The sequence below is a fragment of the Hemiscyllium ocellatum genome, chromosome 24, assembly GCF_020745735.1.
Source record: "Hemiscyllium ocellatum isolate sHemOce1 chromosome 24, sHemOce1.pat.X.cur, whole genome shotgun sequence".
NCBI classification, from domain to species: Eukaryota; Metazoa; Chordata; class Chondrichthyes; order Orectolobiformes; family Hemiscylliidae; genus Hemiscyllium; species Hemiscyllium ocellatum.
Window position 1 is genome coordinate 33508320 of NC_083424.1, and position 14147 is coordinate 33522466.

The following is a 14147-nucleotide window of genomic DNA, read 5'->3' on the forward strand; positions in this document are numbered from 1 at the left end:
ACCAAATACTTAACTACACCAGCAAGCATCCCAACACTCATAAACGAAGGTGTATCAGAGCACTATTCCAACGAGTCACATCATACTGCAGCACAGACGAACTTCGGAAAACAGAGGTGAACCGCCTATACAATGTATTCAAGAAGAATGGATACTCAAAAAATACAGTCCGCAGATTCCTCAAGAACAAACCACGACAAGCAGACCAAACACAGCCAGAAACCCTAACCACCTTACCATATATCAAAGAAGTTTCAGAAATGACAGCCAGAGTACTAAGACCCCTCGGAATCCTAGTAGCACACAAACTCACCAACGCTCTCAAACAAAAACTAACAAACTTAAAAGACCCAGTACATCCCATGGACAAAACCAACGTCGTCTACAAAATTCCATGCAAGGACTGCCACAAACACTACGTAGGACAAACAGGAAGAAAGTTAGCCACAGGATACATGAACACCAGCTAGCCGCAAAAAGACATGACCCTCTCTCCCTCGTAGCCCTACACACTGAGGGGAAAAAACACCATTTCGACTGGGACAACACATCTATCCTGGGACACGCTAAACAAAGACATGCCAGAGAATTCCTAGAGGCTGGCACTCCAACCACAATGCCATAAACAAACACATAGGGCTGGATAAATGGTATCTAGATCTCAGAAAACAAACAGGAAATGACATCACCACAAACCCCTGGAACCCCATCCAGGACAAACCTACAAATAGAAAGCAGGAGACAACAGCTTCGCTTCACTTGGAGGTTGCCACTGATGATGTTACCTAGCCAGGTAATGAAACATCTGGATATCAAATATGCAGGGCAGATACAGAGAGAAAAAAAATCTTTGCTTACTTGAGAGTACAAAAGTACACTAGAGAGGGACCATTTTAGTGCTGAGACTGTTCAATCCAGTAGAAAATTAACTCTTTAGTGCTTATCTGCTATGGATTGAATTTAATTGCATTTTGGGATGTTCTGATGATATTGAGTAGCCATTTCTGGTTATTAAATACAAACTCTGTAAAAGGTAATATTGATGAAGCCTTAACTTTCTTGCTGTTCTTGCAGACCACTGTACGGACCTTACAGACTGCCCCACTATCAATTCTAACTGATCAGATCTTATGTCTTATTTGAATTTGAATCAAAAGTAAAAAATGAGGTCTGCAGATGCTGGAGATCAGAGCTGCAAATGAATTTGAATCACAAACTTGAAAAGAAGGCATGTTTAATCCGAGACTAACGAATCATTTTAAACACAACCTTGCAGTAACATTTCAGTCTCAGGTATAGAATGATTCTCTGCTTAAGATAAAAAGCAGGAATCTGCTCCCAGCTTAAAATTATTCTAAACCTAACATTGAAAAGATTCTGATACAATCAGTCGGAAAGCCATTTTATGGTCAATAGTTTGCCCTCCTTGCTGCGAAGCCATTTTGTAAAACAATTGTATCTGACATGTGAGCTGTGCAAGGTTACCTTATGGACTCTCCAATTAGCTCAGACTGGTCCCTCTTTATGATAGGAGCTTATCTCCCTAACACTTTGCCTAACTCGGCTAGATTTGTTTTACCCACCTGATGGATAGCTCAAGGCCTGTAGGAGTAATCAGTCAAGCACACACCGATCTGTCAATTAAATTTTTTTCCTTACGAATTATTGTCTTTCACTGTTATCTGTCCAATTAAGAACATGCAGTGTTTTTTTAAACTTTTGTATAAAGGAAACCACTTTGTATTAGTACATCAGAGTAGCCTGCTGAGGCACTTGAAGAACTGGTACCCTACTCTCCTATGTTACTAGACCCTAGTTGGTTTAGCTTATAGGTTTCAGTGTTATGTTGTAACAGTGATGCTATTGGTGAATAAAGGGGATGATTACAATTAAACTAAACTGTCTGTAAGAGGTTTTTATTCCAGATTTTCAAAGAGTACAATCTCTGGGATGAACAGAGAGAGAGGCTTTACAAGTCTGAGTCCACAAGGGATTCCCTTGGCCATCTCAAATCTGTACTTGAACAAGTATAATGCTCCCTCTTCCCAAGGGCTTTGCTTTCATTAGATGAGATAATGATATATGTTGTAATATTTCCAGCCTTGTTATGGGAAAACAAAACAATAGTAACTTTGTTTCTCTTGTAAGTTGTTGAAGTATCAATTTCCCTTTGGTACTGTACCGAAGCAATGATTATTAATGTGAGCCTTGGTGTCAGTGTTCGGTTCTTTTTGACCATAGGAGGCCACCTCGTTGTGGCTGTTGTTTAGTAAGGCCAGGGTTGTGAGTTCATTAACCATGTGTGCAAATATACCCTTTCCGACTCCAGGAACCACATGCTTTTTTTAAAAAAAAAATAGTCTTGTGGCACCATGGTAGTGTCCCTACCTCTGAGCCAGAGGTCTGGGTACAAGTTCTACTCCACAAAGTGTGTCATAACATGTTTGAACACCGTAGATTATATAGGACCAGACAAACAATGTAGGTTAAATTTGGAAGTTAGTATTTGTCGTATGACGTATGCAAGTAGAAGTGTATTTAAAGTATGCAAGTAGTCGTGACCATCTTCAACAAAGCAGAATCTAACCATTGCCTCATTGACATTACAATTGAGGAATCCCCCATGATCACATTGGCCAGAAATTGGATCAGTCAGTAGTGTGGCTACATGCGAAGGTCAGACAGCAGGAATTTTGCAGTGAGTAATTCAGCTTGTGACTCCCCAAAGCCTGTTCACCATTTATAAGGAACAAGTCAGGATTGTAATGTAATATTTTCAGTTTGCCTGGATGAGGTGTAGTTCTAGGGACAGTTCAAGCTTGATTCCATCCAGGACACAGCATGTCATCTGACCAGGCCAGACCCCCTCAAAACATTTCAAGAAAGTAGCCTAACTATTGCTAATTGTTTTAAACAGGTGCAGATATTCTGGGAGGGATGCAGTTGGTCAGACTACTTAGTTTTAAACAAAACTGAATTTATTTACAAGATTACTGAATGAAACATGCATAAAAGAGAACAGAATACAGAATAACTTAATCTATCCAAAAATCCAACAGATCATCCCAACTTAATTCCCAAAACTTGCAACAAAAACTATAAACACCGATTAGCCCAAAAGGTAAAATCAAACACTGTCTTACAGGAGAAATACCGCAAAGAGGGAGGGGGAGGGGGGATCAGCATGGACCTGGTACTTTGCGTCCAGCAACTTCTACAACTGCCTGACTGCTTTCAGGGAATAGCTAGACCAAACCAAACCAGAGAAAAACTGAGCTGGGAGAACTGGCCACTCCCCTTTCATTTGTACAGGTTCTTTTTTAAACTTAAAAGCCTTTTGCCTTGAGACAGTATCTGTTAGCTATAATCAAACTGGCCCTAAAACCCACCCAAGCCCAGAATTTTTGGAACCTGTGTTTTTTACAAACTTCTGAAAAAAAAAACAAGGACAATGTAACCTTGTTAGAGGAGCAGCATCATCTCAACTGGCACCCCTTCCATCACCTCCAAATTATTACCAAAACACATGGTAGCCATGTGTACCATCTATAGGATAAACTGCAGTAACTCACTAACAAGCCTCCAACAGCACCTTCCAAACCTGCAACCTCTACTATCCAGAAGGACAAGGGCAGCAGATGCCAGGTAGTATCAGCACTGGAAGCCTACAAGCCATACACCTTCCTGACTTAGAACTATATCCGTGTTGCTCAGATAAAAATCCTGGAGTTCCTTTTTAGTCAAAGCACTGTGGATATACCTAGACCTAAAGGACTGCAGCAATTCAAGAAGGCAGTTCACCACCATTACCTCCACTGTCTTTTAGGGATGGGTTATCTGGGCTAATAACACAAACATCCCATAACTGAATTTTTAAAAAATTGTAAGAACTGGGCTCCAGTTCTATTCTTCCTCAGTTAGTTGTCTGAAGTAGTAATTTGGGGAGAGTGATGGCTATGGGGGAATATCCTTGGTGATCATAAATTAGTAGAGCGAGTTATCTTATGCTCTGAATTAAAACTGTCATTCCATAACCTATTGTTCAGTTGTAATTTCTGTCTCCCTACAAGCTGAATTGGGTCAGAAGTGTTTGAATTGTTTTGTGCCTCTAATTATAAACATTTACTTTCCTGATGAAAATAGATTGTTATTTTGAGGGTATATTTGGTGCTGAGAGCCTTTACACAATAAGATAAGTTTCAACCTGCTGCCAGCTTGTAAGACTAGTATTTCAGATTGTTACACTAACTTCCACTTTCACTTCCAATAAATTCACCAGTTAAGTGAAATTGTTCTATTTGCACTTTGGTACACTTTTTTAAAAAAAAAATCTAAGGTGATGAAGGGAAGGGAGCAGTGAAGTAGTAAAGCCTCCCTGGAATTCTTGATACAGATCATAATTGTCAATTGCAAATTTGTGGGAAGGGGTCTATTTTCACACCCCTGGCCTAGGTATGTTGTTTGAAAGCTAACTCTAAAACTATATTATTATCATCTTTTAAGTCTCAAATTACAATCTATTGAACAGTAAAAAATTGCAAGCAAGTTCACTATTATAAAGTCAAGAACAGAATATTGCTATGTTCCATTCCCATTTCTTTGAATCAGTTGAGAGGAAAGAGACTGCAATCATACCTCCACGTGTGTATTTTTTGGGTAGCCAACCAAAGATATGAGATACTCTCCAAGTCAGATATCCCACCTGATTTATCAACCGGATGCTGCCCTTTTGAGTGTGACTCAAATTGAGAACTATGTTTGTGCTTCTCTGCACTGATACTCTGCTACACCATATTGTCAGTTCTGTTTTTGACTTTTTTCTATTTTGAGGTTTTAATCCTTTTGTTACTGTTATGAATTTAATGACTTTTTTTTAATAGGTCAGTGTGATTTTGGTGTAAATTGCAAATTCTCCCATATGACTGATGACGATGTTCAGAAGCTGAGGCAAAGCGTGGAAGGTATGAGTGAGTCAACCTGATATGTAAAAGATGTGAATTAAAGCAGTTTGTTTATGAAACTACACGTACTGGCAAACTTTATCTTCAGATCACTGCATGTAAGCCAGTCATTATTATACGTAATAAAATAGGGTTATCTTTCCTCTTAGATTAAAGAAATCAACTAAGTTATAGTACTTAAAGACTGTGTACATGTTCCTTTTGATGCTATTTGAGAGAGGCACATCAAGAAAGCATCTAACCATTGACATTCAATGCTATTACCATCATTGAATGCCCCCTAGCAACATCCTGGGGGAGGTGACCATTGTCCAGAAACTGAACTGTACCAGTTGTACAAGTACTGTGGCTACAAGAACAGGACAGAGGTTAGGAATCTTGCAACAAGTAGTAGATCTTCAGATTTCCAAAAGCTTGCCCACTACCTTCAAGGCTCACATTAAAATTGTGATGGAATACTCTTTGCATGGATGAGACTAGCTCCAGCAACATTCAAGATTCTGAAAACCATCCAGGAGAGAGCAGCAACTTAATTGTCACTATATATTCAGAAACATTCAGTACCTCCAATATTGGCATTCCATAACAGCAGTGTTCATCTACAAGATGCACAGCAGAAATTCATCGAGGCTTCTTAGACAGCAACTCCCAAAGCCACTATCACTACCACTGCCATCTAGATGTACAATGGCAGCAGATACATGAAAAAGCCACCACTTGCAAGTCCCCCTCCAAGCCACCTACCACCCAAACTTGGGAATACATCATTGCTATTTTTGTGTCACTGATCCAATATCCTGGAACCCCCTCCCTAATGACATTATGGGTGTATGAACAGCAATTGGATTGCAGCAGTTCAAGAAGGCAGCTAGGGATGGGCAATAAATGCTGTTGCAGCCAGTGGTGCCCACATCCCATGAGTGAATCCTTTTTTAAAATAAAACGAAAGAGGTATTCTTTACAAAGTGTCTAATTTGGATATCCAAAAAGCTGAGATTCAGTGCTCCTGTTCATCTGCTGAAGAAAAGGAAGGAATAATAGTTCTGTGGGGCTGTCTCACCGTACACAGCATTGGTGGGGGGGAAGCTAAATGAAGTAGTTCTGTATAATTAAATGGAAAGTGCTGGGGAATTTCAGCAGATCTGGCAGCATCTGTGGCAAGAGAAAGAGTGCTAGCATTTTGAGTCCAATATGTTGACTACTTTTCATTCTGAAAAATAATCCTATTGGATTCTAAACATTAACTCTCTCTCTTTTTCTCTCCACAGATGCTAACTGACCTGCTGAGTTTTTTCAGTACTTTTTGTTCTTATTTCAGAGCTCCAGCATACTCAGTACTTTTGCTTTTATAAAATGAAACCTCTAGCTCCCTTCTGACGCAGTAAGCAGTGCAGCTGCTCCTTTTTTTTCCAAGTAAAATCCCTAGATCCTGATGTTGATGCATCGAGGCCAGAGGTCGGTAATGGTGTTAGGCTCTATGGAAGATAAGGGAGGAGATTGAAGGGGCCCTGCCATTAATTTCCAAATCTTCTCTGGACCTAGGAGAAGTACTAGAAGACTGGGGAGCAGCTAATATGGTGCCATTATAATGTCACTCATTCTTTCATTCATTCATCAAGAAGGATGATAATAATTAACCTGGGTACTGTCGACCAGTGAATCTAATTATTGGGGAAAAAAGTTCTGAGGGGCAGATTAATCTCCACTTGGAGAGGCACGGATTAATCTAAGATAGCAACGCTTTGTCACAGTAGTGATCTTGTGTGACACGTTTTTTGAGGCGATGACAAGAGATGTGGCTGAGGATAATGGAGTGGTTGTAGTCAACATGGACTTTGAGGCTTTTGACAAGGTTTCGCATGGGAGACTGGTCAAGAAGTTGAGAACCCATTGGATCCAAAATTGGCTTAATGGTAAAAGGCAAAGGGTGGTGGTGGAAGGATGTTTTTGTGACTGGAAATGTGACTAATGGAATACTGCAGGGTTTGGTGTTCAGGTTCCTTGCTGTTTTGTAGTATACATTTAACGGTCAAGACTTGAATGTAGGAAGTTTGATCAGTAACATTACAGATGGTAGAGTAAATAGGAGAGGAGGAAAGCCTTTGACAAACTGGTCAGATGGACTGAACAACAGCAGATGGTCTTTACGTGAGAGGTGTTACAATTTAGTATGACTAACAAGGCAAGGGTGTGAAAAATGGTAGAACCTTAAGAACTACAGAAGATCAGAGGGGCCATTGTGCATGTCCACAGGCAACCATACTGGTGGACAAGATAGTTAAGAAGGTAAATGTGATGCTTGCTTTTATTAGTCAAGGCATTGAATGCAAGAACAGGAAAGGTATGACGGAATTGCATTAGTTTGGCCACAGCGGTAGCACTGTTTTCAGTCTGGTCACCACACTATAGGAAAGATCTGACTTGTAGAAAATGCAATAAAGTTCACCATGATGTTGCCTGGGCTGGAATGTGTCAGCTATGATAAGTGATTAGATAAACTGGAATTAATCTCTAGAAAGTGGAGAAGTGTGAGGAGTTATCTGATTGTGGTGTACAAAATTGAGGGGCATAGATATGGTAGATAAGATTTCCCCTTGAGAGGGATCAATAACAGGAGCCATAGATTTAAGGGGGAAAAGGCAGGAGGTTAGGAGGGGATTTGAGGAAAAGGGTTTTTACCTACTGCTTTAAGAGTATCTGGAACTCACTGCCTGAAAGAGTGGTAGAGATGGGAATCATAACATTTAAGAAGTATTTTGAACATTTGAAGGGCCATAGCATACTAGACTGAGCCAAATGCTAGAAAGAATGGGACTAAAGTGGGTGGTGCTTGATGACCAATGTGGACACAATGGGCTTAGGGGCTTCTTTCTGTGCTATAAAACTCTGACTCTGACTCTATTTAGTTTCCATACCCTTGAATTGGGGAGGGAAATGGATCTTGAAAAGATTTTTGTGAAAAGTACATGCATATGAATGTTGGATATAGAAAAGCTTCTGTTTAAGTGGTTGTATAAGCTGCTAAATATTAATACTGGGTTTCTGTATACAAAAGAGTTTACATGCATAGTTAGCTGTTGATAGGCTGCGTATCGAAGTACCTCTGGTTTAATTTTTCCATGTCAATTTCAGTCAACTGATCTGGTTTCATCCACGTTGATTTGAAAAATATATCCTTCTTATCTGATTAGGATTTTTTTTAATATAATGCAATGGAGTCTAAGGAAAAATTGGATGTCATTGTTGCCTTAGTTCTTCAGCAAGATTGATTTAAGACTGTAACAACTGATTTATCAGTTGGTTAACCTAACCCAGAGTTGTCCCACGCCCTACCTGAAAACTTGTTTAGTTTATTGCCTGGAATGCAGTTATGATTTGTACTGAAAAATCATTCTGTCTCTAGATGATGCAAATACTGTGGAACAAAACATTTTTCTTAATTCCTCTTCAAGAGTTATTTACCCAAACATGTCAGCTGGTATGAAGTTTTACTAGCCTAAAATACTTCTGTGAAATTTTGTTTTTAGTCATGTGTTTTTTGACTGATTTCCTCCACAGTAATCTGTATCCCAATTGTAAATTGGCAATTGTACAATACTTGTTCGATACACCTTAGTCCAAGAACTCCCCACCTATGTTCGGGACACCACCACGTCCTCCACCTCCTCCATGATTTTCGCTTCCCTGGCCCCCAACGCCTTATCTTCACGATGGACATCCAGTCCCTATACACTTCCATCCCCCATCACAAAGGCCTCCAAGCCCTCCACTTCTTCCTTTCCCGCCGACCCAACCAGTACCCTGCCACTGACACCCTCCTTCGACTGACTGAACTGGTCCTCACTCTTAACAACTTCTCCTTCCAATCCTCCCACTTCCTCCAAACCAAAGGAGTAGCCATGGGCACCCACATGGGCCCCAGCTATGCCTGCCACTTCGTCGGATATGTGTAACAGTCCATCTTCAGCAGCTACACTGGCACCATCCCCCACCTTTTCCTCCGCTACATCAATGATTGCATTGGCGCTACCTCGTGCTCCCACGAGGAGGTTGAACAGTTCATCCACTTTACTAATACCTTCCACCCCAACCTCAAATTTACCTGGACCGTCTCAGACTCCTCCCTCCCCTTCCTAGACCCCTCCATTTCTATCTCGGGCGACCGACTCAACACAGACATTTACTACAAACCGATCGACTCCCACAGCTACCTAGATTACACCTGGTCCCACCTTGCCCCCTGTAAAAATGCCATACCATATTCCCAATTCCTCCGCCGCCTCCACATCTGCTCCCAGGAGGACCAATTCCACTACTGAACAACTCAAATGGACTCCTTCAAAGAGCGCGATTTCCCCTCCGACGTGGTCGACGACGCTTTCCACCGCATCTCTTCCACTTCCTGCACCTCCGCCCTTGAACCCTGCCCCTCTAATCGCCCCCAGGACAGAACCCCACTGGTCCTCACCTTCCACCCCACCAACCTCCGGATACATTGTATCATCCTCCGTCATTTCCGCCACCTCCAGACTGACCCCACCACCAGGGATATATTTTCCTCTCCACCCTATCAGCATTCAGGAGAGACCATTCCCTTCTGACTCCCTCATCAGGTCCACACCCCCCACCAACCCAACTTCCATTCCCGGCACCTTCCCCTGCAACCGCAAGAAGTGCAAAACTTGCACCCACACCTCCCCCCTCCCCTCCCTCCAAGGCCTCAATGGATCCTTCTATATCCATCGCAATTTCACCTGCACCTCCACACACACCATTTACTGTATCCGCTGCACCAGATGTGGTCTCCTCTACATTGGGTGGACAGGCCGCCTACTTGCGGAACGTTTCAGGGAACACCTTTGGGACACCCGCACCAACCAACCCAACCGCCCCGTGGCTAAACACTTTAGCTCCCCCTTCCACTCCGCCAATGACATGCAGGTCCTTGGCCGCCTCCATCGCCAGACCCTGGCCACATGACGCCTGGAGGAAGATCGCCTCAACTTCCGCCTAGGAACCCTCCAACCACACGGGATGAATGTAGATTTCTCCAGCTTCCTCATTTCCCTCCCCCCACCTTATCTCAGTCCCAACCCTTGGATTCAGCGCCGCCCTCTTGACCTGCAATCTTCTTCCCGACCTCTCTGCTCCCACCCCCTCACCGGCCTATCATCCTCCTCCTTCCACCTATCGTATTCCCAGCACCCCTCCCCCAAATTCTCTCCCTCCTACCTTTTATCTCAGCCCGCTTGGCACACCAGCCTCATTCCTGAAGAAGGGCTTATGCCCAAAACGTCGATTCTCCTCCTTGGATGCTGCCTGGCCTGCTGTGTTTTTCCAGCACCACATTTTTCAACTCGGTACTCCAGCATCTGCAGTCCTCACTTTCTCCTAATTGTACAATATTTGTTTGGGTGCCACTGGTGAGGGTATCACCCAAATTATTTGTCGTTCATCTAATTTGAATTCTGTTTTTACACTCGCAAGGCTCACTGTACTTTACGAAGGTGATTCAAAAATGTTAGTGTTTAATTGATTTTTAAAAAATAATTGTGCCTTAACTTATTAGTGGTGTGTTGACATGGGGTCTATTCCTGTCCTCCACAGCCCATAATTTTCTACCAGTTCACTTTAATGGAAATTTGACCTACACAGTTGTGTAAGCATGTCTATGTTCACTTGCCTATAATTTTGACTGTACTTTCAAAGGTTATGTTTTTAAACAAGTGTGGTTTTATTTTTAAATTCCAAGTGTGATAACTAATTTCATTGAGAAGAGTAAGCTTTGGGCTGTCAGGTGCTGTTTATCCTCAAAATGAGCTACTATGTTAGCTAATCCATTGTAAAGAACAGCAAGTGAAGAAAAAAAGGAAATGTGCCATAGTCAACAGAGTTAAAGGAAATAGCTACATTTTTCCAGCAGATGGCATTGTGTGTTTACACAAGTGAACAGCTGTGATTTGTGCAAAACATTTCACTTTTTCTAACTTGATGTAGAAAGTGCAGTTTAGTAAAGGCTATTTAGACCTGGCTGATTCTAGAATTTTTTTTTAGAAGAGCTCTTCTCACATTCCCATAATGTCTCAAAATACTTTCCAACCAATGCATTTGTTGTTCAGGAGTTGTTTTATCACACATAGCCAATTTGTGAGTAGCAAGACCTCAGGAAATACAGTTTGAATGATGTGATACACTACTACTAATAAGTTGAGTCACAATTTTGACATTTCTTGGGCATAGAATATTGAACAGTCCTTTGGAAGAAATCTTTGTTCGTTGAAAATTGCTATGGAGTCATGCAGCTGCTGGAAAGTGGATAAAGACTCAGTTTAACATCTCATCAAAACAGTAGCAACTCTGCAGATTTTCTCAGTATCTTCTTTTTGCATGAATTGTCAAAACAAGATTCCATTTGCCTGCACAGTTGGACTTTAAAATTTTACATAACATTTGACAGTTTTCCAATTGATTTACCCAACATGTCTCCCTCAAATGTCTGCACCGGTTCTTGGTCAAAATTATGATGCTATCAGATCAGGTCACCTCCCTGCACATTCCATTTAAAACATTCACTATTGTTTTGAAACTTATAATTGGGCAGTCCATTCTCCTTTCTTCTTCCTATACTCTTTATTAATTACTTTCTGGACTAGGTAAGCAGTTATTTACTTTCATTTTGATACCATTAAGTATTTCAAATCATCACTGGGCTTGCATCACTCCACGCACTTGAGTCTAAACCAAAGCCAGCTTCTCCAGCCTCTCTTCAACCGAAACATTTGATGCTAACTCTAAGACATGCATCCCAATCCCCTTTCTTCAGTCCTTCCATTCAGAAAGAGCTTGCAGTTCTACCCCAAGACCCCACTACCAGTTTGGCTATATAGCTATTTCATTAAGTGGTTTACCTTAACCAATCTATTCAGAAAATCAATCTGTATTCTGGTAGAAGTTGCTAATATCTGTCTGAAATTTATTTTTTGCTAGTTTTGAGCCTCTGCCCATTTGTCTGACTGGTGGGGTTTAATTTTGAATATTGTTCTGTATTCATCTTTAAATTCCTATTTAAGGGCTTTCAGTCATCTTTCAAAGGCTGGAAAAAAGCCAAGTTTTTCCCACCTTTCTTCAATAATCAGTCGCATGTTATGCTCTTCGCTACCTGCTGAGATACATCTTGAAGATCAGTTAGGGTACAATGCTCAAGGTGTGGTATGACCAAAGCATTACATATTTCCTCTAACTTGTACTAGCTATTTCCGTATTCTCTTTTTGTTAATTGCTTGATTTCCGGTTATTGGACATGCTATATGTAAAGTCTACTAATGTTGATAGTGACAAAGAATTGTGGATTGTCTTTAAAAACTTTGCAAATCAAAGGCACAGCATTTGGACTCCGTTAATTAACTTGGGATCGGTAGTGAGGAATGAGTGGGGCACTAAGATGCGCTGAACTAATTACAAAAGGGAAAGCAGCAGCAGTACAGTTAGAAGCACAGAAAAAATAATTTGCAAATCTGAGGATCTAATTTGTGGAGTTCCTTGAGCTACAGTATAATGAAGAAAAGCCAGCATATGTTCAGTGAAAGTACAAGAATGGAATGGTTATATTGTGCTTATTTCTGTCATGCCACCCAATTAGTTGTCCCTTCAGCACTATATCATTGTTTATATTTTTTAAATTAATAATCATTAGATGAGGAAAATGGTTCATTTTCATTCACTAACTATGCATAAGCAATTGTTAATATGTATTTTAAAATTTTCCATTACTGTCTGGAAATCTTATTTGTAATTGTTCTACAGAAGAAAACAAAGTAGAACACGATAACAGATCCACCCCTGACATTAATGAGTGGTTGTTGAAAAGAGCAAAAAGGAAAGAAAGCAATTCAAACATCAGGTAATTCATATATATTACAAATGAACTTCAGTATTGTTTTATGGTTGTACCATCTAGTTGAATGGCTTGAACAGCATGTTCACAGATCAGCAATAATTTAGAGCTCAACAGGTGGGCAATTGTCAGTATGTAAGTACAAGCTATGCACATTTTTATTTTACAATGTTCTTGTTGGATTCTTTTTCCCACTTCTTTATAATGTATTAATAATAAATACTATTTATATGCTCGTCAGAATATTTTCTACAAGTTCATTTGTAATATGAAAGAACAACAAATAATACTTTTATATTGGGAAATATGGAAATAGAGCTTACTTTAAATGTTATAAACAGTTTTGTAGTTGTAACACTTCGTGGTTATGGAATTGATGTGTTTAGTAACAAAAACCTTTAGCCCTGAAAAATGATTTTTTTTTGTTCTATTCTTTCATCCTTAACCAAATGCATTTATAGACTAGATAGGATGTATGTTCTTTTATAAACTGAGTTCTGTCCTTTTCATAGCCACGATGACCACATGCAGTGTGTGAATTGTCAAGGTGAAGGGCAGTTCTTAAGATGCATGTCACTATTTATATGGAACCGTGTTGTGTATGAGTGAGACTTTTCCTTTGGCTATTTTTATCCAAGAAAAATATACTGCTTCCAGCTTCACGAAAATCTATCAAAAATTTATATTGACTTTTGTGTGTTGGGGGGAATAAAACTCAAGTTCCCATGGTATCTTGCTTGCTTAACTTCATGTTTTTGTTTTTAATGTGGTAAAACTACTTCAAATGGAAGTTACTTTTATATGTATAAATTGAAAGGATGTCACATGGTGTATGCATCCCTCGGTTTACATTATGTATGAGTGCATTTATAATTTTATATTTGAACTTCACACCTTAAATTTCTTTAAAGTGCAGTGTCTTTAGTTGTCAGTTTAGGCAACAGCTTGCTATTTAAAAACATACCAGTGAAACTGAATAGCCATTGAACCTTTTCTATTGACTGAGGGAGCAATATTAGCCAGGAAGTCAGGGAGAGATCCTCTATTCCTGAATAATTTAATGGCATCTATGAAAACCGGCTGATGGGACTTCAATTTTCATCCATGTCAAATGCCAGATTTCTAATGGCACAGGATTACGGCAACCACTTAGACAGAACTCAAATGCTAGCACAGAATTCAAGCCTAATACTTTTTGCTATATTTTCTAATCATTCTATTTGGAAATGTCCCTAAGGGCATTGTGGATCAACTTTCAGCACATAGACTGTAGCCATTTAAGAAGACAGTTA

General features: G+C 40.3%; 1 protein-coding gene across 2 annotated transcripts in view; it reads left to right on the top strand.

Annotated features, from left to right (window-relative positions):
* zmat5 (zinc finger, matrin-type 5) overlaps window positions 1-14147 on the top strand; it is a 28005-nt gene that overhangs the window by 10845 nt on the left and 3013 nt on the right. Inside the window, exons 3-4 of one of the 2 annotated variants that reach the window (XM_060843683.1) lie at window positions 4881-4961; window positions 12765-12861. In XM_060843683.1, coding sequence (XP_060699666.1) covers window positions 4881-4961; window positions 12765-12861 — 178 coding nt within the window. The remainder of the gene's footprint in view (window positions 1-4880; window positions 4962-12764; window positions 12862-14147) is intronic. The other variant, XM_060843684.1, reaches the window with a different exon arrangement.